The sequence below is a fragment of the Podarcis gaigeae genome, assembly GCF_964106915.1.
Source record: "Podarcis gaigeae genome assembly, chromosome: 13".
Classification (NCBI taxonomy): domain Eukaryota; kingdom Metazoa; phylum Chordata; class Lepidosauria; order Squamata; family Lacertidae; genus Podarcis; species Podarcis gaigeae.
The window spans coordinates 28,715,349-28,737,607 of NC_139689.1; the positions used below are offsets into that span (position 1 = coordinate 28,715,349).

Genomic DNA, 22,259 nt, shown 5'->3' on the forward strand with positions numbered 1-22,259 from the left:
ACAGTCATTTTGACATTTTACAAACTGGCTTCCTTCCCCCTCTTTCTACGGTTCCTTAAATTTATTTTTAATATCTTCTGCATATCCAAATTAACTTAACTTACTCATTTATCTTCTTTCAATATGTACTGTTATGTAGCTGCAGGTTATTACAATAATCCTGCCAGTGTTTTTATCTGTTTACAATTTGTCTGTAAATATTCAATAAACCATTTCCACTCTTTTATAAACAGTTTGTTTCTTGATTTCTTATTCTTCTGGTAAGTTTTGCCATTTTTGCATTTCCCATATGTTTTTTGTATCCAGACCCAGCAAATGGATACAAAATGGCACTAGCTACAGTCCGCTAGCTACAGAGATCTGCCGATTCCTAGAGGGGCCTGGAACTGGTGTAGCAGGGGAAGTAAACAAAACCAAAACTGCCTCCATCTTCTGCCCTCGCAGGTGGATAGGGCTTCAGAGGCATATAGCGCAGGCATGGGGAACCTTTGGCCCTCCAGTTGTTGCGGAACTACAACTCCCATCAGTCCCAGCAGGCCTGGCCAATGGCCAGGAGTGATGGGAGTTGTAGTTCACAAACACCTGAGGGCCAAGGGTTCTGCTGCTCCACCTCTCCCTTGATGCCACTCCACCTAGGATTGCTCCGTTAATAGTTAATAGACTGGCCAGCACTTATTGTTATTCCCAAATTGTGGGTGTGTCTCCACAAATTGTGGGTGTGTTTCCAAAGGCCAGCAAGCAAGTTCCGTTGGCCAAGGGGACCCACGATCCAAATAATCACCAGCTCCTGAACCAATGGGCTCTCAAGGTGGGCCAAGGGCACCAGACTTACTTCAGGGGTAAATCGTTGATCTCCTGAGGCAAAAACTTGTAGAGAGCGACATATGAGTACATGGGCGAGACCTCCTTTCGCGAACAGCCTTGAGTTGACTGTAGGAGGAAGAAAGAACCATAAAGAAACACAGAGCTTAGAAATTTTAGCCCAAGCTTTGGGCGCATATATATGTGTGTGTGTGTGTGTGTGTGTGTATATATATTTTGGAACTAGGGCTGCCAACTTTTTAAAAAAACCAGTCTTTTTTTGCTCCTGTACCTTTGGAGAGCAGCATGAACTGAAGGTATAATCCTGCTTCTCTCCATGCTCTAAGAGGCAGCACCTGCTCACAAGGTTGTGACTGCTGTGTGCCATTTTAAACAACAGACTCGATTCTGGAGCAAACAGATACATCATTCCTGTCCATTTTTCACTAGAGGCAGGAAAAGAGCACACCCTTAGGTGCCTTGCAAGACAGGTTCTGTTGTGGGTGGGTGCACTTTAGCCTTTTTTAGCATACGCAAAACTGGAAAAGGCTAAAAATACTTTAAAAATAAATAAATAATCAAGACCTTTCCCAGCCAAGGTGAGGGAAGAGAAATACAATATCTGCTGCGGCTTTTCATCTGCCTTGCCAAATGTGCTTTAGCACAATGCGGAGGAAGAAGGATCTCGCTATTTTCCATTTTCAGGGCTGGGTTAGGGCTTCAAAAAGGAATGGCACAGGGTGGGAGGGACATAGCAGGGAAGTGGCAGAATGTAGCAGGAATGGATGTTGATGACATGTGGATGAAGGCATAATTCACCTGTTGCCCTGGGCTCTTTTCTTCCGGCATAGTGCCCTCACCCTCTGCTGGTGCTGAGAAAACTGAAACAAAATGAGAGGTGGGATATCAGGCTTTGCAAGTTCTCAAGGTGTGTGTGCACTAGTACCAGACGGATTGACTTTTCTCTATATCACCTGAAGGAGGTGATGCCATTTACAACTCCTCTCTCCCACTTAAAGCTATGCTACAGGCATTGGAGACGACCTAGGATTCGGGGGGGGGGGGGGACCAATCCAAAGTGACATTGGTTCCCATCAGAGTGTAAATGCCTAGGCCAGGGGCCAGCAAACTTTTTCAGGAGGGGGCTGGTCCACTGTCCCTTCTGGGGGGCCGGAGTATATTTTTATTTTGGGGGGGGGATGAACAAATTCCTATGCCCCACAAATAACCCAGAGATGCATTTTAAATAAAAGGACACATTCTACTCATGTAAAAACACGCTGATTCCCGGACCGTCCGCGGGCTGGATTTAGAAGGCGATTGGGCCAGATCCGGCCCCCGGGCCTTAGTTTGCCTACCCATGGCCTAGACACACATTTAGGACCTGACTTCTGGTTTTCTCTCTCACCACTTTCTTCCTCCCCTGCAGCAGAACAGGGAGCTACTCAGAGAAATTGAGAATTCTAAAATTCCAGATTTGGGCATAGCTATATTTAGGCACCCACAAAGCAAAAGTTAGCATTAGAGCTACGATTCCATACTCTTTTTAACATGGGCTTTGTTTGGGGTACAAAATGTAATTTATTTATTTTTTTATAGTGGCTTTTAAGCTCATGCATGCAATATTCACAACAGATGACATTGAAGAACAGTCCTAAGCGTGCCCCACTCCACCTCCCAACTCAATATGGATTGAATTTTCCGTGGAACCAGCACTGACAGGGCAACTTTTTAATGTTTAAAAAATGACATGAGCACATCGTTTGTTTATTTTTTCACACGAGTTAGAAATAATAATAAATTTTATTTATACCCTGCCCTCCCCAGCCAAGAGTGGGCACAAGGCAGCTAACACCAGATATAAAACAATTGATTAAGATACAACTTAAAAACAAGATTAAAATACAACATTAAAATGCAGCCTCATTTCAATAGAAACTCAAATCAAAAAATTTTTGGGGATGAAAACGTCAAATCTTCACCAAGGCCAACTATTCAGACTGGTCCAGAAAGACCAGAAACTTTTGGCTTTGCTGCAACCTTTTGCAACTGATGCTTCCCCACATGCATTAAGCTCTACTTGGGTGGGTAAACATCTGGTGAGGGCTAGTGAGATGGGAATTCTTATCTCTATCATTCCCGTTAACCAAAAAAACCGTGGCTCTACTCACCATCATCAGGTTGACTTTCCTCTGTTGTCTTTCCAGCACCTTCTGGGTCCTCAGTCACTTCTTCCTTCTCATTCTAAGAGAGAGATGCACACACGCACAAACACACATGGACATGAGGGAGCAGAACTGAGTAGGAAACAGTTCCTTAACGGTGCAGGACCTATGCCTCTGTGTTCATGTGACTGAGGTGACTTGCATGGTTTGCCCCATTTAGAAGCCTTGGCTTGCAGCCGTGGAAAATGCCTAGATAAATGAACAAAAGCTTCTTGTATTGTATCTATTAGGCAAGAATTATATTGTTGTTGTTGTTGTTGTTGTTGTTGTATTTAAATAGCACAGCACCTAAAAATTGTGGGCAATTATTAATTAGACTTGTAAAACACAGGTGACTTTTAAGCTGGGCAATCCACTTCTATTCTTTCCTCGAAACCCAAGTGGGGAGCACAGGCCATCATAAAAGGGTCAGAGCAAAACCACCCCCTTCTGTTGCCATCTTCCATCATAAGAAGAAAGGAGAGTTCGGGGTGGTGTGGGGAGTATAACGCATTTCCCATAAAATTGTATTTAAAAGAATTCTTGGGAGGGGGCTGATATAAATTCAAAACGAATTTTGTTCCATTCCTTGTTCCTCCTCACTCCTGGCCCCGCTAAAACCCAAGTCACAAATCATAAGGAGAACTGGAGTTTTCCCTACAAGTCTGAAGATTCTAGATCCTGGCTTGATACAAACAATTGTGTGTATTGCTTTCTTGATTTCTTATTGGCTTCCACCTGAAGGGCCAATCAGGGACTGCTAATTATACCTGTTTTGTGTTAGCTCCTCCTCCTCCTCTTTCTGGTGCACGATTTCCTACCCTTCCCCTGCAATCCTTCCCACAACCATGCCCTGAATCTCAGACGTGGGATTCCCACAACCCCTGGAATCTTCACCCGTGACTTCTCCTGTCTACCCAAATGCATCTTTTGCAATGGCATGACCATACCAGGCTCCTGGTGGGGGACTCTGAGGTGCTGCTGAAGCTGGAGCGATTCATGTAGGCCAGTGATGTGCCATAGCGCAGGGTCTCGTAAATGGGGTCCACCTTTCCACTGGGGCCTGCTGGTGAAGGGAAGACCACTTCAGAGCTGGATTCTCAAAGCGGGAGGCAGGGGCAATGGCAGATGCCTCATATCAAGTCAGTCTACCCCACTATTCTGAGTTTATCTGTCTGCTCCCACCCTCTCTTTCACACACCAGAATTTGTAAACTGCAAAACTGCAGGGTTCAGATCTTTCTATAGACCCACTCTGTCCTGCTCGCCCTAATCCCAAATTCATGGGGAAGAGGTAGTTTCATCTTGTGGGGGTGGGTGGGTAAAGTTCTCTGCATTATATCAACACTGGAAGGCTAGGACTCAACCTTTAAAATAATTTGAGGCTCAGCTAAAGCAGCTTGACCCAATTTTACTTATTTAACAACACGGCGGCTTTGCAGGATTGCTCATGGTCAAGAACATCTCCACCAACCAAGACTTATTAACTCCCCACTTTCAAGCTGCACCCACAAAAGGGTAGAGTTGGCTTCCATGAATCCCAAAGTATCCCACTGCCTCTATAAATCGCAACAGCCTGAAAGTCAAAACAACTTCCCTTCCTTGTCCCCACCTCCAGAAGTGACCTAATAACAGAAGCATAACTTCTTCCTACTGTTGTGTATCTAGGAAGCCTCAAATCCAAAAGACTGTCTTTCCCCAAAGGCTGAGCTTCTGTCAGTCTTTTGTTTTGTTCTACAAGTCCATTTCCCACCAGCCCTCTGTGGACCAGTCCACTCCTACCTGTAGGGGGAGACTCCTTGGGGGCAGCTGGCGGGGGCTGCGGCTCATGCACCAGCATCGGGGAGCTGAGATTGCGTCGGAAAGAGGTTGCCTGCTGAGGAGCAGAAGTGGGAAGAATGTGAGCGGATTCTGTGAATATACCAGACTGTGGGCACATTCTGCCTTCCATGAGCGGAGGGGGTTAGGCAAGGCAGATAGTGAACCATTTTGCCCTATTGGCTATTAGTAGCCTGCAAACCATGTGACTTTTCCAGCATCCAGCAGCTCAAACAGAGAGAGTGCAAGGCTAGATGAAGGGCCATACAGAACTCTGCACATGAGCTGTCCAAAATGGGGATTTCCCGGTTTCGCACTATCCGCTCCCAGAAGCTGGTCTGTGGAGTCCTCCAGCAGTAGGCTACTCGCCCAAGCAGGCTATTCGCTGCTGTGAACTCCTCAGTGCGCATGAGAGCTACGAGAAGTTGAGAAATGGGAGCAGGCTCTAAGTTGACAGCAAATCTGCAGTTGCTGTGTGGATAGCTCAGTTGGCAGAAGATGGTGCAGGTTTGATCCCTGTATGGGACAGCTGCATATTCCTGCATTGCAGGGGGTTGTCCTAGGTAATCCTCAAGGTCCCTTCTAACTCTACAATTGTATTATTCAAATGCCAAAGCGATACTGAAGCTTCCTTGCCTTGCCTTCTTTTTGTGGCAATTGCTAAGCCACACAGTGTGGGGCCTTGTGCCTTGTCTTGATTGATGGGTTAGGTCACAAAGCGAGTGCAGTGCTTCTTCTCCCTTCAGCGGGGCTGACGAGGCAGCTCAGAAGCTGTGGCTCTCTCTGTCTCTTTCCATTGGGTGCTGACTCGTGCAAGCCACTTACCGTCTTGCCAGGACACTGCTGGTGGGAAACCTCTTCTGAACACCACAAATGAACACTGGCTTTGCATGTCTTGCATCGGAGGCCTTGCTTGGAGTTTCCTGTGAGGCAAAAAAACACAGAGAGATATTTTGGTGTAGGAATGATCGCTGGGCAGCCCGCGGGCAGCCTCAGTTGTCTACACGCATGACCTTGGGGTGCGGCGCACACTTCCCCCCACAGATAAAGCCACAGTTGTCTGAACATCTTGCCCTCTATCTAACCCTTTGCTCTCTTAGTGGTTTGCTATGCCCTGTCTGTGACCTTTGTCGGCTTTGTCATACATTGTGCAAGGGGAAAATGACGTGGTGGAAACAGGTGCCAAAATAATCTTGTACCACCCCACAATCTCGGGATTAGAAGATGTGTAAAAGTCACAGTCCAAATGTTTCTCGTTTTGCATATTGTGCCAATAAAAGGAGCTTCCGCAGAGCTAGCTGGCAGCTTGCTTGTGCACAGCTCACCTGCGTTACCAACTCCTGCCTCATGTCCTTCCCTTCATTTTGGGTCCTTATGGAGGGTAAGGGGCTTGGGCTAGATGACCCTCCAGGTCCCTTGTACAATTCTGTGGCTATCAGCGGATATGAGTCCTCATGACTCACAACGGCTATATACTGTACCTTCAGGATCAGAGGCACCATGTCTCTGAATGCCAGTTGCTGGCGGAGAACAGAGGAAGGGGATTTTGCGCTCATGCTCTGCTCATGGGTTTCCCAGAAGCAGCTGGCTGGTCCCTGTGGGATGCTAGACTAGGTGGTCCTTTGGTCTGATCCAATAGGGATCTTCTTACGTTCACAAGGTCCTGTGCAGGTGGTGTGTGTATGTGTGTGTAATATGAACTGGGGAGAGAAAATTTCCACAAGAAAGGAGACAAAGGGAGGAAGGAGCATAGCTCAGTGGTGCAGCACATGTTCTGCATGCAGAAGACCCCAAGTTGAATCCCAGGCAGGCCTGGAAGAAACCCTGGAGAGCTGCTGTCAGCTGTTGCCAAAACATCTGGGCTTAGATGGGCCAATGGTCTGGGGTGGTATAATGCGGCTTCCCAGGATCCCAATTAGCCAGGCGCTGGGCGCATTTTGCGTCTGGGAATTGTCAGAATGCGAGCACTTTGAGAAGTCTGGCTGCCATGTACGACGACTGAGACTCAAGAATAAAACTGCCGCTGCTGGTGCTGAAGGCACAGTTGGAGAACCGCCTTCCCTCATGACTCCAATGTAGGATCGCTGCTGCACAGCAAAGTGCCGCTTCCCTGGCCACAGCCCAAGACACCATTGTAAAAAGGGACTAAATGGCAGCTAGACTTTCTATTTTTGCACCCGTAACCCAGGAGACGAACAGCTTTTCTATCCTCATTCTAACACTGCCTGATAGAAAGCACCACCTATTGTACAGAGAGATGCAGCTGTTTCCCACACTTCGCTTCCTCCTGCAATAAGATGCTTCGATGTTAACCAGGTCAGTTTCTTTGTGAGAACTGGAGGCGTTTTTGAAATATCTGCTCATTTACAAACAGAGATGTCGAGGAACTGGCAGGAGGCGGCAGGCACCTATATAATATGCAGAAAGCAAACGGCATGGCCACCACCGAGCCCCTCCTGCCCCAATTCCCCCTCTAGCAGCTTCTCGCCAGCCAGCTGCAGAATCTGGGATGTCTCCTTCGCTGGCTGCATCCCAGCTGCGAAAGCCTCCACTCACAAACAGATGAGTTACGCTAGCAGCCGGCAGCCATTGAGGCTCATTTGCGCCAGCATCTTCCAGCGTCAAATAACTAATGCTTATTAAGGATGCAAAAGCTAGGGCCGAAAAGGTCATCTCCACATCTAGCCATAATGCAACATTTGAAGACAGCCATGGATGCCGGTGGTAAAGGGCAGAAGAGAAAGATGACAAGAGTCGAGGGTACCTGTGTGTGTGTGTGTGTGTGTGTGTGTGTGTGTGTGTGTCTAGACGCACATGCATTAGCCAGAACTGCAAAGCGCGAGTCAGGACCCGAGAGCAAGAGGCCTTCAAAATACGTACCTACGATAAGCTGGTGGCAGATTTCGCAAGGGTTGTGCTTCTTGAAGATGTACTCTTGGAAGCTGTGGGTCTTAATGGGCTTGAGGGGGGCCAGAGCCCTGGGGGTCGCTCTGGGAGAGTGCTCTGCCTCCGTGAGGGCCGGCGGCGGAGACGGAGGCGGCAGGGAATCTGGGGGGCTGAGGAGCACGTCGGAGGGGAGCTTGAACTCGCTGTTGGAGCGCAGGAAGAAGTTCTCGACGCTCTTGCTCCGCAGGATGGTTTTGAGAGAGAGGGAGCGTTTGAAACGCTGCAGCTAAAGGACGGGTGAGAGAGAGGGTGGGGAAAAGAGGAAAAAATAAGAAAAGCTATGTTTTGCAGGGAGGGGGAGTTTTCACACAAGTAGAAAGTTTGCCAAGCTTTCTCTGGGCCGTTACTGGACCTCCCAAGCCTTGAGAACAAACAACTGTGCTGGGAAACAACTATGAAAAGTGCTCAAAATGTGTAATATATTCATTTTAAAAATTGATTTAAAAGCCGTTTCTAACCTGCTTAATACTAAAAAAGCTCTCTAAGCAGTATGTACTAATACAAGACAAAAGCACCATGGAAACAGATACAAACAAAAAGAAAGTATTATAAAAACAAACTTTCAGTAATAACAGGGGGAGTCTCTCATCTTGCACTGGGATGCGGATGGCACTGTGGGTTAAAACACAGAGCCTAGAACTTGCCAATCAAAAGGTCGGTAGTTCAAATCCCCGCGACAGGGTGAGCTCCCGTTTTTGGTCCCCGCTCCTGCCAACCTAGCAGTTCGAAAGCATGAAGTGCAAGTAGATAAATAGGTACCGCTCTGGTGGGAAGGTAAATGGCGTTTCCGTGCGCTGCTCTGGTTCAGCAGAAGCGGCTTAGTCATGCTTGCCACATGACCCAAAAGCTGTACGCCGGCTCCCTCGGCCAATAAAGCGAGACGAGCACCACAACCCCAGAGTTGGCCACGACTGGACCTAATGGTCAGGGGTCCCTTTACCTTTTATCTCATCTTGCAGGTCAGGGAAAGCACATGCGAAAAAGGGGTCTGAAGCCAGCAGATGTATGAGGTTTCATATATGGCAGAGGGAAGGAAATTCAAGTGGGAAGGGGCAAAATACCTAATAAAAACAAAAACAACCCAATAGCCCCCCCATTTTAAAAGGGCATAGGATGTAAATCGGATCAACTAAAAGCCTGGTTAAAAAGGAACGTTTTTGCCTGGTGCCTAAAGGTGTAAAATGAAGGCGCCAGGCGAACTTCTCTGGGGAGAGCATTCCACAGACGGGGAGCTACTGCAGAGAAGGCCCTCATGTTGCTACCCTCTGGACCTCTTGAGCAGCAGGCACATGAAGAAGGGCCTCAGAATATGATCTCAGGGTCTGGGTAGGTTCATATGGAAAGAGGTGGTCCTAGCTCTGTAGTCCTTACAATATGCCTAACAAAAATTACCAGCAAACACCCATCGTATTTCTCAAAACTGAGGCTCAGAGGCAACTGTTCAGTGCCGCTCGGTGGATTTATAGCTGGGCTGACATTTGAACTGTGGATGCCTTGACTTATATTGTGACAAAGGTGCCAGCTTGAATAAAATGTATGTGAATGAAAATATCAAATGCTGTGGAACAGTGCTCATGTATTATTGTAGTCGTTTGATCTTTTCGTTCACATACATTTATTTGAAATAAGATGGGCTTATGAAGCAATTCTACATCTTCCCACTTCCCACAGCTTGTCTTTCATCGTACAAAGTCTGGTACCTCGCTTCATTTAAAGATTTTCAGAGACTTTGAGACTAAAGATTTCATTTTGGACTTGTTATGGTTTGAAGGAATTCTATAAAAGATGGTCTATTGCGTATGTACATGGTCATCGTGTTGCCTAGACATTGCTGATGTTCTCTTTGCAACATAGGGGTTTGTTTCATCAATACATGTGGCAGTTTAACCCTGTTCAAACTAGATGAGAATCAGGAGACACGTGTCCTGGATTTACAAAAAATACCCCGTTATGAAGGTCTCCAAATTAGATTGTAGGGAGGAAGGGGCAGGGGGAGTCAAAGGCAAGAAAGCAGGGGGATACTTAACCCTGCAGGCCATCTCTCTCCTAAAAGCCATCCTTCTCCCTACGCCGCTTTTCTTTTTTCGACCACCATGGAAAGGCGAAGGCAGTTAACTTGCTTCAAGAAGGATTTTGTATGCTTTTCCTGCCTGCCTCGGCACGGCAATAATAAAGCAAGGAAGACACAGACAAGAGACAACAATTAAGCACACTCAGGGCAGTTTGTGGGCCTGGAGGAACAGGCCAGCTCATCGCAGCAACAGCCCGTTGCTTATTGCTGTGGGCAGGAGTTCCGACACAGATGCTGCAATGTCTGGGCTCTGGCGCACTCCACGCGCTCTGCTTTTTCTCATCATCTATTCCCAACCAGTAATGGCAGATCAGCCAGCAAGTTGACTCAGCTAAGTCTGTTACACAACAGCTGGCTAATGGCTGTGCTGGAGTCCAGGGCTGGCAAAAAGGTAACAGAAGGTATCTTGGTTATATTGCCACCTCATGTTGAGCAAAGGACATGCCCAATCCGGAAGCCCAGCACTCATTTTTCAGTGCGTAGGTATTAATAGTGCTGAACCCAGAATCAAAGCTATTAGCTTCATCCCACACTTCCGTGGTTTGGGAAAGGGCCATCGCTCAGGGTAGAGCATCTTGTTTTGCATGCAGGAGGGTCCCAGGTTCTCTCCCTGGCGTCTCTAGAAAAGACTGCAGCTGCTGACCAGTGCAGACAACACTGAGGTTGATGTGCTAGTGGTCTGACTCAGTATATTCCTATGTAACTGCTTAGCACCATTAAGCAGTTTACAGTCTTCATTGATAATATGTAAGCTGTCCCACTGTGGCAGGGTCACTACTGTTATGCTCATTTTAAACCATTTATTTTGTCCTTTTATCCAGTGTTTTCATCTTGTGAACCACTCTGAGATCTTTGGTAGAAGGGCAGTATAGGAATGTAATAAATAAATAAATAAATTATTATTATTATTATTATTATTATTATTATTATTATTATTATTATTTTACAGACTGGGGAAAGAGCCCAAGATGGAAGAGTGTGCCCCTGGCTGTGCAAGAAACCCATGGCAGAGGTAGGATTTGAACTCAGACCCAAGTCCAGATTTCTCCCCAGTGATCCATGCAGCTGCTGGTGCTGCTGATTTATTGCCAATCTAATGGCATATGCCTTGCATCTAAAAGGAGGGGAGGGAGGGAGGAATAAAACAGAGTGGCAATAGTTGTGCCAGGAAGGAAAAGTTAGCTGATTAGCTGCCGACAACGCAGGAAAAGAAGCATTAAGGAAGGCTGGCAATTAGATGGCAGCTTAGCAGGAGTATTTTTTAGGGTCGGGAACCAGCTGAGTGAACAGAGCTGCGAAAGGGAAAGCAAGTTTCGAGAGGGAGGGAGGCTGCCCCAGCTGCAAGGTGCTTCATTACGCCCTAGAAGCCAAGACGCCTGGTGGGGCAGAAGAGGTGGGGCTCCCCAGCACCTGCTGCCCTCCTCTGCGGCTCAGGGCCATGCAGAGGGGTCTGGCAGATGGGAGACAGCTGCACGCAGCCCAGAAAGCGGTTTGCAGCGCAAGGCTGGAGTGCAAAGGCAGGTCGGAATCTCGCAGGGAACTTTGGCTGAATGTTGTTGACGCTGCTGCTGCTGCTGCTTCCGCCGCCACCACCAGCAGCCAAACTAAACACTTTCCTGCCGTGGGCACAAATCCTAGGGACTTTAGCTCCTTTTTGGAATGGTGGGAAAGGAGTTGCGTCGATGGGGGAGGGAGCAGAATTACCTCCACACTTCATGTTATCCTAAGGGGCCCGAGGGTGAGAAGAAGAAAGGCACCCCCCCAAGCAGGTTTGCCTGCAGCCTTCTGGAATGATGTAGCCCCAGGCAAGTGCCTACACTGCTTAATGGGTTAGGCTGGCCCTGGAGACAGACCCAGCATGGGGGGGGGGGGGAGAGCGCAGAGCGCTGCTGCATTTATATACCAGATAACTGCTTAGCTGCTCCAGGCTCCTTTTCCAGCTTCTGTCCCAGAGGGGGGAAAATCCATTTGCTACATAAACTGGCCACCATCCAAGCGCACATAACATCTTCTCCAGTTTCACTCCTTTAAAAACAAGAGAAGCCCCCAAAACTGTTTCTATAGCAATGGAAATGTGCAAAGCACTTAAAAAATCTGCGTGAGAAGGAATCCTGTGAAAACAGGGTGTCACTATTATCAGGGCCGTGTGTGCGTGCGTTGCACTAGAGAAATATGAAACATTGGCTTGGATTCGGTTACCTGTATAAATTCTATATCTGTTTGATTCTTTTAAATGTATCGTTCTGCAGTGCTCACTCTGATTTGCTAGTGACAAGACGACCTGCCCCTGATGCAGCCACTTCTCTGACTTTGGAGATTTCAACTGGTATTGCCAATACAAAGTGCATTTTCACAATCATAAGGGCTATTTAATAATAATAATAAGGTTGGAGTTTGCACCCGGTACCGAACTCTGCACCTATTCTGATCTCCGATGGAATTGAAACATACACACGGATTGATTTTTATTCCTGTTTTACGAATGGGCCACTGAGGCTGCAAAATCGTTATGGCTTGCCAGTAGCTACATGCTGTGGGTGGTCTGAAAAGTCACAGCAAGCCTGCAGGGTCTCTTAACTTCTGTTTAGTCCAGAGTCTTGCAAAATACAGAGACATTCAAACAAGCAGGGCAGGGAGACGGTGCCTTGCTTCAGTATGCAACTGAACGATAACATCACTTATTACAGTCAGGGGCACGATGAACCAAGTGGCAGCTAAACCACAACTGATTCTTTGAAACAATCCAAAGCCTTTTGCAGATGTAGGACTTGAACCCAGGAGGGTTTGGCACCTGGCTTGCCTGGAGCACAGCCTATTATGTCATGGCCCATATCAAGATGCTGCTCTTGAAAAATGGTAATGATGACAGTGCCCTTAAGCATGTGCAGAGTGTAACTTCCAAACCACTGAGTATCAATCCTGAATAACTGCTACAGAATAAATATGGAGACAATAGTGTTGGTGTTGTTGCTGCTGTTGCTGTTTAAGAGAGCCAGAAGCGTTTGAGAAATCACATCCCAGGAAATTGCAGCCCCAAGCCTGAGCCAGCAGCAAAAGCAGGATGGGCGTGCAACAAATCCCTTTCAAACCATATTTGTTTAAAAAACAAAGTTTGATTGGGAAGATCAAGCCCCCAAAAGGGATTGCACACAACCAACACAGGTTTAAAGCCTGCATGCAACTCTGGTTCTGGGATGTCTTTGAGAACGAGGCACTCCGCACCTCCTAAGAGGCACTATTTTTATTGCTGCTTTGCGTGGCTTTCAAAGCAGGCCGTGGGACTGAGCCCTGAAACCCAGTATGCGAAAACAGGAGAGCAATGAAGGTACAGAGAAGCATAAAGCACTGGGGAAGGAGTGGTGGGGGGTCAAGGTGAGAGAGAAGGGGAGAGAGTGCCTGCTCACCATACCGGGGCTGCCTTTCTGCTGCATCAGCAGGGGACCCAGTTGGCTCTGCAGCCTGAGCTTAAAAGCTTTCAGCTCCACTTATGGCTGATGAGCCGGGCCCATTGGAGCGAGAGCGAGAGCGCTAGAGAAAAAGAGACACCGCCACCATGCTCCCAAGCCGGGCACGGCTAATGGAAGCCGCAACACCTCACATGGTCCCAGGGAGCAGCAGCTCCGGCCGGCTGAGCGACAAGGGCGTTTGCAAAAGGTGGCTGGGAGCTGGTTGCTGGGCCTGAAATGCACCTTGGTGCTTTCCTCACGAGCATGTGGGCTGCAAGGAGCCCAGCCTGCCAATGGGCCAGACTCTGAGACATGGCTATTTGTACTTTTTAACCTTCGCCATTTGCCAAGTGCTGTACAGAACAGGGGCATAGCGGGGGTTGCTGGGGCGATGGCTCTGGGTGCATTTTCCCGGGGGTGGGGGGTGGGAGAGACACTGCACATTTGGCTCCTCATGCCGCCTTATGAGCCACGAGCCACTTTGCGAGGCTGAGATGATACATGGGCCATGTCGGCCAGCCAGGCGGGTACCTGACCCTGCTTGACTTAGGTGAGGGAGGGTCCCTCTGGCATCAGCAAGGGCTGGGCTGGCACAGTGGACTCCAATCACCCTCTGCGCCCCACGTCGGGCACCAGCAGATCACGCTACACCACTGGCACAAAGCACAGAGAAATGGAATTGTTCCTTGCTGAAGGACTTACAAATCTATATTAGGCAGAAAAGGAGAAGGTTAAGAGAGAGGACAGGGTTGGTGTCAGGCAACTTGTGGCCCATGGTCTAATTTAAGGTTACCAGACATCCCCGTTTCCTGGGGACAGTCCCCGGATTTACACATCAGTCCCCATACAAAATCCATTGAAGTTGAAAAGTGTCCCCAGATTCATTGAAAAAAAATCTGGTAACCTTAGTAATTGCATGTAGCCTTCCAGAAGCTATGGGATCTCTCTTGCTCTCCAGAGTTGCTGCAATGTGTGAACTCCACCCACTTTGGTTCTAGCTCCACCCACTTTTGGTGCTGCTCCGCCCATGGGCATAGCCAGGGTTTTTGTTGGGGGGGGGGAGCAGAACCTCAGTTTGTATGTATTTTCATTGATTGGAGGAGCAGCTGCCCCTCCTTGCCCTACCTTGGCTACGGCCATGGCTCTGCCCACCCTCAGCTGATCTCCCCTAAGGTGTCGGAAGAAAAATCCCCCACTCCCAATGTAGGGAGCCTCGGGCCACAGCAAAGATGCAGGCAAGGTGAGCTCTGCCACACCTCCCTGTCCAACTGTACCTTTAAGAATGCTGCTCCTTTGCGCATTAACTTATGGAACTCCCTGCTGCAAGAAATATAGGCAGCCAGGTCTATCCATGGCTATTCCCCACAATGGAGGGGGGGGCAACAGGACATTCCTGGATGAAATCAGAAGCTGGGAAGGCTTCTATAAATCCATGAATATGACGGGTCTGTTCTTTGTGGGAAGCCATGTTCATTGAAAGCACCGTACTGCGTGGATGTGCAACCACAGGGTGGGGAAAAGCAAAGAGGCTTCAGCATAAAGGTCTGGAAACTTGAATAAGCCGTGAAAAAGTTACCTCTTGAATCTCTTTTCAAGGCTGCACCCTGGAATGCACAGATAGCGACGGAGGGAGCAGCAGCGCCAGGTATGTCCACAGCCTCTCTTTCTCCCCACTGGGAAGACATACACCACAGATTTAATGCACGTGACTTCCCCCAAAGGACCCTGGGAACTAATCTGAAGGATGCTGGGAAGACTGTGACAGGAAAACTGCAGTTTGCAGAATTCTTTCTCTGTGTGTGGGGTGGGGTGGGGTGGGGAGTAATGTACTTTAAATGCGCTTTTGGGGCGTGTTTTAAATGTATGTTGCGGATCTGTCCATCTGAAACAGAGTGCCAGCCCCCACACATATAAGACTATAAGGCTAATGTTTCTGGCATCGGTGCCTTTCATTTATAAAACAAAGCACCAGCTGGAGACATGCTCCGACTTTGTGGAAAAGCTGAAAAGAGGCCCAGCTTCAAAGCCTGGATTCAATCCCATGTGTTCTGTTCCAAAGAAAAGAGCTCTGCAAAGGATACACCGCTCAGCTCCCACTCTTCAGAAACATCACACGCCCTCTCCTTGCACAGGGAAGGCAGATCAAGGTCGCCTCTGTACAACCCCTTTTTTTCCAGCATACATCCCGATTGGCTTGCAGGTAAGTTCTCCGACGTCTGCTCTTTATTGAGCACTCATTTTGATTCCCACCTGCTCCAACCAGGAGGCTATACAATGCATTCAGAAAATGATATTGCCACAAATTTTGTGTGTGTTTCCTCATCACTTTCCTTACTGCACAAGGCCCAACCGTGCAACCTGAATTTGCCAGGATGCAAATTTACATCGCACCTCCAAAAAAACAGCAGCATTCTGTGTGATTGTAGAGCTATAGTGACACTCCTTTGCTGTCAAGGACTTGCTCTGAGTCAATTGACCTGGGCAGTTCCTTAGGCTTTTAGTTTCAGTTCTTGCAGAGGGTGTTAAGAGGTTTTTCTGAATAAAACTCTTTCTTAAAAAAACTATTCCCCATTCTTGGTGCCTGTTATCGGACACAAACATTACAGTCTGGAAGCAGCTGCTAAGTCCGTCAGCTGTTTAGACAGGGGGAACTATAGCCTCTTGGGCAGAAGCAAGAGAAAGGTTCGGCTGTGTACACACCATACATTCCCCACCCCAATAACCCTGGAAACCATAGTTTGCCTCTCACAGAGCTCCAATTCCCAGAATCCTTGACAAACTACACTTCACATGATTCTCTGGGGTATGCTTGCGTACTTTAAAAGCACACAGCCTTGAAGGTTTTCCTCCAGACGTATGGTTGCCAGAGAAAAGCTACCAGTAAGTGAAAAAGCACAAGGTGGAATTTGAGGAATGGAACATGACTGGAAGCCACCATGAGGACTAGAAACTTGTCCCCCCCCCCAAAAAAAAGAAACATCACACAGCACTAGACCCTAGGATCTGGCAGAAGAGACTGTATGCTGCACAGAACTGAAACCTATTGGTGGGGAGTAATATGGGCAAACTGGCCTCCCCCACACCATCCCTAGGACTGGCACAAATTTACTTCTGTTGAGGTGGGGGCACTCCTGCCTTTCACCCAGCACCCACATTATGCATGTCTAAGCTCAGGACAAGAAAACAGCTTCCCTGCTCCTGCTTCAGCTTCCTAAACAAGAGGCGCTGCCATTTCTCCCTTATTCACCCTCTGCAACGATCCTAGGATCCTGCCAAGGCACAGCTAAAAAACCTAATATTTCTTGACGTATGGCTCCAGCCCCTACGAGCTATTTTTAACCCAGCTGCTGTGAAAACAGCTTGGCATATAAAAGTCTCATGGGAGATTCAGCTCCCACCCTTTCAAAACATATAAAAAAAGCCTCCTCCCCCATATTTATGAAACCATATACAATGTTTAACTTCCTGCTGTGCTCACCTCCCCACCGTCACCCGGTTATGTCTCCCACACAGAGCTCAAACATAGACTCACATCTTTGGGGATGTTTTCAACTACTCTTCCCTCCCTTTCTCCTCTGACATCCACAGTTGCCAAAGCCTGCTGCTTCCCGGTGCCTGCCATTGCCTACCAATGCGCAATGTTCAGGATGCGCAAATAATCACACAGGATTCCATGCCCATTCAGGGTTGATCTTTTCCCTGCTCCTCTGCCAGCCTTCTGCCTCAATGTTCTGCCTCTTTCCTCTGCCAATTCAACAAGGACACGGCTAAAACATTCCCCCCCCCCAACCATTTCTTCACACATCTCATCCTTACAGATGGCTTGTTGTCCGCACCGGGGTATCACGTGGAACCAAAGTTGGTCCTGTTTTGATTCACCACTGCAAAGAACTGCAATCTCACACATTTCCCCTGATCTGGGGATAATCCAGTAAGTTGTGTATGTGTGCATGCAGGAGGGGGACGACAACAACTCCAAACCACTGCACACTTTGGGAAGTAGACACTTTGCATCAGTATTCCCCCCCCCTCTCCTTATCCTTTGATTTATGCTGGCCATCTTTCAATATCTCAAGGGCTGTTACATTGAAGATGGAGCAACCTTGCTATCTCTTGCTCTGGAGGCTAGGACACGATCCAATGACTTCAAGTTACAAGATTCCAGCTAAATATCAGGAGAACTTTCTGACACTAAGAGCTGCTTGACAGCAAACAGTCTCCCTCAAGGGATGGAGGGAGGGCCCCTGAGTGCATCTTGCCTGAGAGTCCCTCCAGTTTTCCCCGCTATCTGTATCCTTTCCTAACTGTAGACCCTCTCTAGCCAAGGACGGAATTCTTCCCATCCACTGTATGCAAAACTGTAGCTCCAAACGCAAGCTCCTCCCCACTGTCTGAAAAAGCGCTTTTGACAGAGATGGCAAGACTGAGGTATATGGCTATGCAAAACTCTTAACCTCTGAATTCCCAAACCAGTTCCTCAAAGAAAATATGGCCAAGGGACCCTGGGGAAGAGGAAGACACACCTTGCTCACTCGCATCAAACTTTTAAGAACCACCAGGTGGGACCTCACAAATGGTTTGCAGGAAAGCAGCCTCGGTAGACTGCAATTTTTAGCAAAGTGGTGGTGCTGGTAGCTGAACGGTGAGCTCTTTCTGTTAAAAAACTGCCAGGCCAAAATGGCAGGGGCAAAGCTGTCGTGGGTGGAGGTAGGGGAGGATCTTGAGGAGGAAAACAGCCAACAAAGAGTTTCCTTAGGCACTCTGCTCAAAATTGCTGCCTAGTGAGCTTGCTTTTCATTAAAACAAACCACCACCTAGGGTTTTGTTATGTTTATTTGCATGCAACATCTAATTCGCCCCTCACTTTCCCCACCCTGGGTTCATATTCGGTCCTAATTGCTTTCTCCCTTTTTGTTGTTTGCTTAAGATTGCTGAGAATAGCTTTCCTTTACTAAAATGGCAAGTTTCTCGACATGTTGGGAGGTACATGACTGAAAACATTTTCGGAAGGCGCTGCATAAAGGTTCCAATGTTTCGGGACAGTGGCTATCTATTCTTCCCTCCTGGCTCTCTACCTTGTGTGCCATATCTGTTACTGACCCATAGCCTCCCCTGCTATCATCTTCTATGGGCCCCCAAACTCCAAACTGCAAGCCTTTCTAGATTACAGTGGTACCTCGGGTTAAGTACTTACCGGTAATTCGTTCCGGGGGTCCGTACTTAACCTGAAACTGTTCTTAACCTGAAGCACCACTTTAGCTAATGGGGCCTCCTGCTGCCGCTGCACCACCGCAGCCCAATTTCTGTTCTCATCCTGAAGCAAAGTTCTTAACCTGAAGCACTATTTCTGGGTTAGTGGAGTCTATAACCTGAAGAGTATGTAACCCGAGGTACCACTGTACTGCATTTGCAGCATAACAAGTCCAGCAGGAGAGTGTCCAGATGTCTCTTCGAGGCACAGCTCTCTCCATGGGTGTGGTGCTGATGCTGGGGAATCTTACTTCCCTCAGAGTCGCATTTCAACATATTCCTGCCAGGGAAATGCAGTTATTTCCCGGCACCTATTTTGTCAGATGCAACAATGCACAAACATGGCAGGTGCCTCAATGTGCAGGGCCCCTCTTGCCCAGCCCATTTGGTGAGGCTAAGCCAGGGGTCCGCAAACTTTTTCAGCAGGGGGCCAGTCCACTGTCCCTCAGACCTTGTGGAGGGCCGGACTATATTGGGGGGGGGGGGATGAATGAATTCCTATGCTTCACAAATAACCCAGAGATGCATTTTAAATATAAGGACACAGTCTACTCATGTAAAAACATCAGGCAGGCCCCACAAATAACCCAGAAATGCATTTTAAATAAAAGCACTCATTCTACTCATGTAAAAACATGCTGATTCCCTGACCGTCCACGGGCCAGATTTAGAAGACGATTGGGCCGGATCCGGCCCCCAGGCCTTAGTTTGTCTGCCATGGGCTAAGCTTTTAAAAATGATAATTCCTATACAGTGGTACCTCAGGTTACAGATGCTACAGGTTACAGACTCCACTAACCCAGAAATACAGTGGTACCTCGGGTTAAGTACTTAATTCGTTCCGGAGGTCCGTTCTTATCCTGAAACTGTTCTTAACCTGAAGCACCACTTTAGCTAATGGGGCCTCCCGCTGCCGCCACTGCGCAATTTCTGTTCTCATCCTGAAGCAAAGTTTTTAACCCGAGGTACTATTTCTGGGTTAGTGGAGTCTAACCTGAAGCGTATGTAACCTGAGGTACCACTGTAGTACCTCAGGTTAAGAACTTTGCTTCAGGATGAGAACAGAAATGGTGGCAGCGCAGCGGCAGCAGCAGGAGGCCCCATTAGCTAAAGTGGTACCTCAGGTTAAGAACAGTTTCAGGTTAAGAATGGACCTCCACAACAAATTAAGTACTTAACCCGAGGTACCACTGTAGTTTCTACACCAGAAACCTGCAGCTAACGGGCCCAGCTTTCTAATGGATTCCGTTTGACAACCAACTCACTCTACAAAAGCAAGCTTAGCATCTAAACATACAATTAAACAAACAACCATGGAGGGAGCAGGTGCAATTTTAGATATTCTTGTGTTCATGGTACTGGCCAAATGGTTACTGTTTCTCACTTCACGTCCAGATCCTCCCTGTAGCTGCAAATGCCCAGGTTAAATTCCTTCCCATTCTCTTGAAGGGCACTGACTCCTACAAGGAGGAGTCCTTTTGCTTGCAAATGGTAGCAAACAAATTGCATAGAAAGTGGCTACTTTTGCACTGTGCCGGCCACAACAAAAAACGTGGCTGGATTTTGTTGACTCCTAAAGTAATTGACCGTGATCCAGAACCAGCTGGTGATTTCTGATTTCACGTGTCTAAAAGGCCTGCTGTGATCAATTGGGTGGTTCACTTTGCGGAATAAATTGCTTACAGCTGCTGAGACTTGGACATTACTGTCAGTGTCAGTCCCGGCAGCAACTAGGACTGGGGCTGCTGCTGTCTGGCAGGTGGCGTTCAACGTCAGGCGCAGTTTGGGGACTGAATCAGGCTTGGTCGCCAGGATGGAGGACCCGTATCAAGAGTGGGATGGGGGAAGGTGGCTCCGATTCTGCTTGGCAATCTCATCATGGCTTTTGTTATCACAGACCATGATGTCCTCTTGGACCAGCTTGTAGAATAGGCATTTATTTACATTGGTTCCACTCCTACCTAAAGAGTCATGTCTAGAGAGCAGCATTGAGATACAGTGGTACCTAGGGCTACAGCTGTTTCAGGTTACAGACGCTTCATGTTACAGACTTTGCTTACCCAGAAATAGTACCTCAGGTTGAGAACTTTGCTTCAGGATGAGAACAGAAATTGCGGGGTGGCAGCGGGAGGCCCCATTAGCTAAAATGGTACCTCAGGTTAAGAACAGTTTCAGGTTAAGAACAGACCTCCAGAACGAATTAGGTTCTTAACCTGAGGTACCACTGTACAGTGGTACCTCCGGTTACGAACACTTCGGGTTACGAACTGTGATAACCCAGAAATAGCTGCTCCTGGTTGCAAACTTTGCCTCAGGATGCAAATGGAAATCATGCGCCAGAGGAGCGCACGCAGCAGGAGACCCCATTAGCGAAAGCGTGCCTCAAGATAAGAACGGTTTCAGCTTAAGAACGGACCTCTGGAATGAATTAAGTTCATAACCAGAGGTACCACTGTACTGTGTTTCATCCTCATGGTCTTTGTCCTGTGGTGTACCACAAGGTACAGTCTTGTCTTCATTGCTGTTTCAGCCCCCTGGCTGCAGTCATTAGGAGTTAGGAGGCAAAGTGGAAGGGATCATTGGTTTGATCTTGTTTTTATTTTTAATCATGGATTTTGCGTTTTTTTAATATTGTGCTTTTATGTTGTAAACCACCCTGAGATCTACGGATGAATGGCAGTATAAACAATTACTTACTTACTTACTTACTTACTTAAATAATAATATCATTTGGCAATCTAGGAGTAGCTGTACTCAACAGGCTCCCCCCCTCTTTATGTGCTGTATTTAAATTTTAAAAAATAAAAATAAAAAGGATTGCAGTATAGAAGCACAGCTGAATCTGGCCCTGTTCCTAGATGCCCAAGCGGTAGCCAGGAGCGCTTTTCCCTATTTCTGTCTTATATCCAAGTTGCACTGTGTTTCTTTTCTTTGAGAACCTGACCCGGTCATTTATATCCTGGCCACCTCCAGGCTAGATTACTGCATTATGTTGTTTGTAGGGCTGCCCTTGAAGACAGCATAGAAACTTCCATTGGTTTGATGTGCAGCTCCCAGGGTTCTGAACGGAACTAGTCAACCAGATTCAGATCATATGACACTGATCTTATACGCCAGCCAGGCTGGCTGGCTGCCAGTTTGCTCCCAGATTCAAGGTGCTGGTTTTGACCTTTAAAGCCCTCCAAGCAGCCTTCGACAAAACCACTGCCAGGGTAATTATGGTGAGAGGCCCTCCCTGCTCTGAAAAGACAGGGAGGAAGCTGAGCCAGTATTTCTGCAAGGGAAGGCATGCTCAGTTCCTCTTATCTGTGCTGAATCGATGGGAGCTAGCGGGAAAAGGGAGAGGGAATAGAAGGTGGAGCCAGATTCTCCTTTTTGGGTCTGAAATGCTCATAGCAACTAAGGAAAGTCAGAGCAGAAAGCGCTCTTTCTAACTGCAAGAGATGAAACACATCAATAAAGCCCAAAGAAATACAAATACGAGGAAAAGGAATAAGCAGAAGCTGGGTGCGCCTCTCCTTTTCTTTGGTGGAAACTGCGCTTTCCCCTTGGCCCACCATTTTTAATTTCCAACCACCCTTCCTGTAATGTCCAACGCATGGAAGAAATGCAATGCAATGCTGACGAGGAGGGAGTGAAAGCGGGCACAACCTAGACAAGAAAAGATGGGGCATTCACAGTACCCATGCCTGCCCCACCACCCTCTCTTTGGTGCACTAACCTA

The 22,259-nt window shown here is 47.7% G+C and overlaps 1 protein-coding gene across 2 annotated transcripts in view; it reads right to left on the minus strand.

The window, feature by feature from the left end:
- The window catches only part of STAC2 (SH3 and cysteine rich domain 2), a 39,634-nt gene that overhangs the window by 9,134 nt on the left and 8,241 nt on the right, over window positions 1–22,259 (minus strand). The window contains exons 2-8 of one of the 2 annotated variants that reach the window (XM_083708564.1): window positions 7,703–7,994; window positions 5,648–5,745; window positions 4,787–4,877; window positions 3,956–4,071; window positions 2,973–3,045; window positions 1,621–1,682; window positions 833–930 (exon numbers count right to left, since the gene is read on the minus strand). In XM_083708564.1, coding sequence (XP_083564690.1) covers window positions 833–930; window positions 1,621–1,682; window positions 2,973–3,045; window positions 3,956–4,071; window positions 4,787–4,877; window positions 5,648–5,745; window positions 7,703–7,994 — 830 coding nt within the window. Of the gene's footprint in view, window positions 1–832; window positions 931–1,620; window positions 1,683–2,972; window positions 3,046–3,955; window positions 4,072–4,786; window positions 4,881–5,647; window positions 5,746–7,702; window positions 7,995–22,259 lie in introns of both variants that reach the window. The other variant, XM_083708563.1, reaches the window with a different exon arrangement.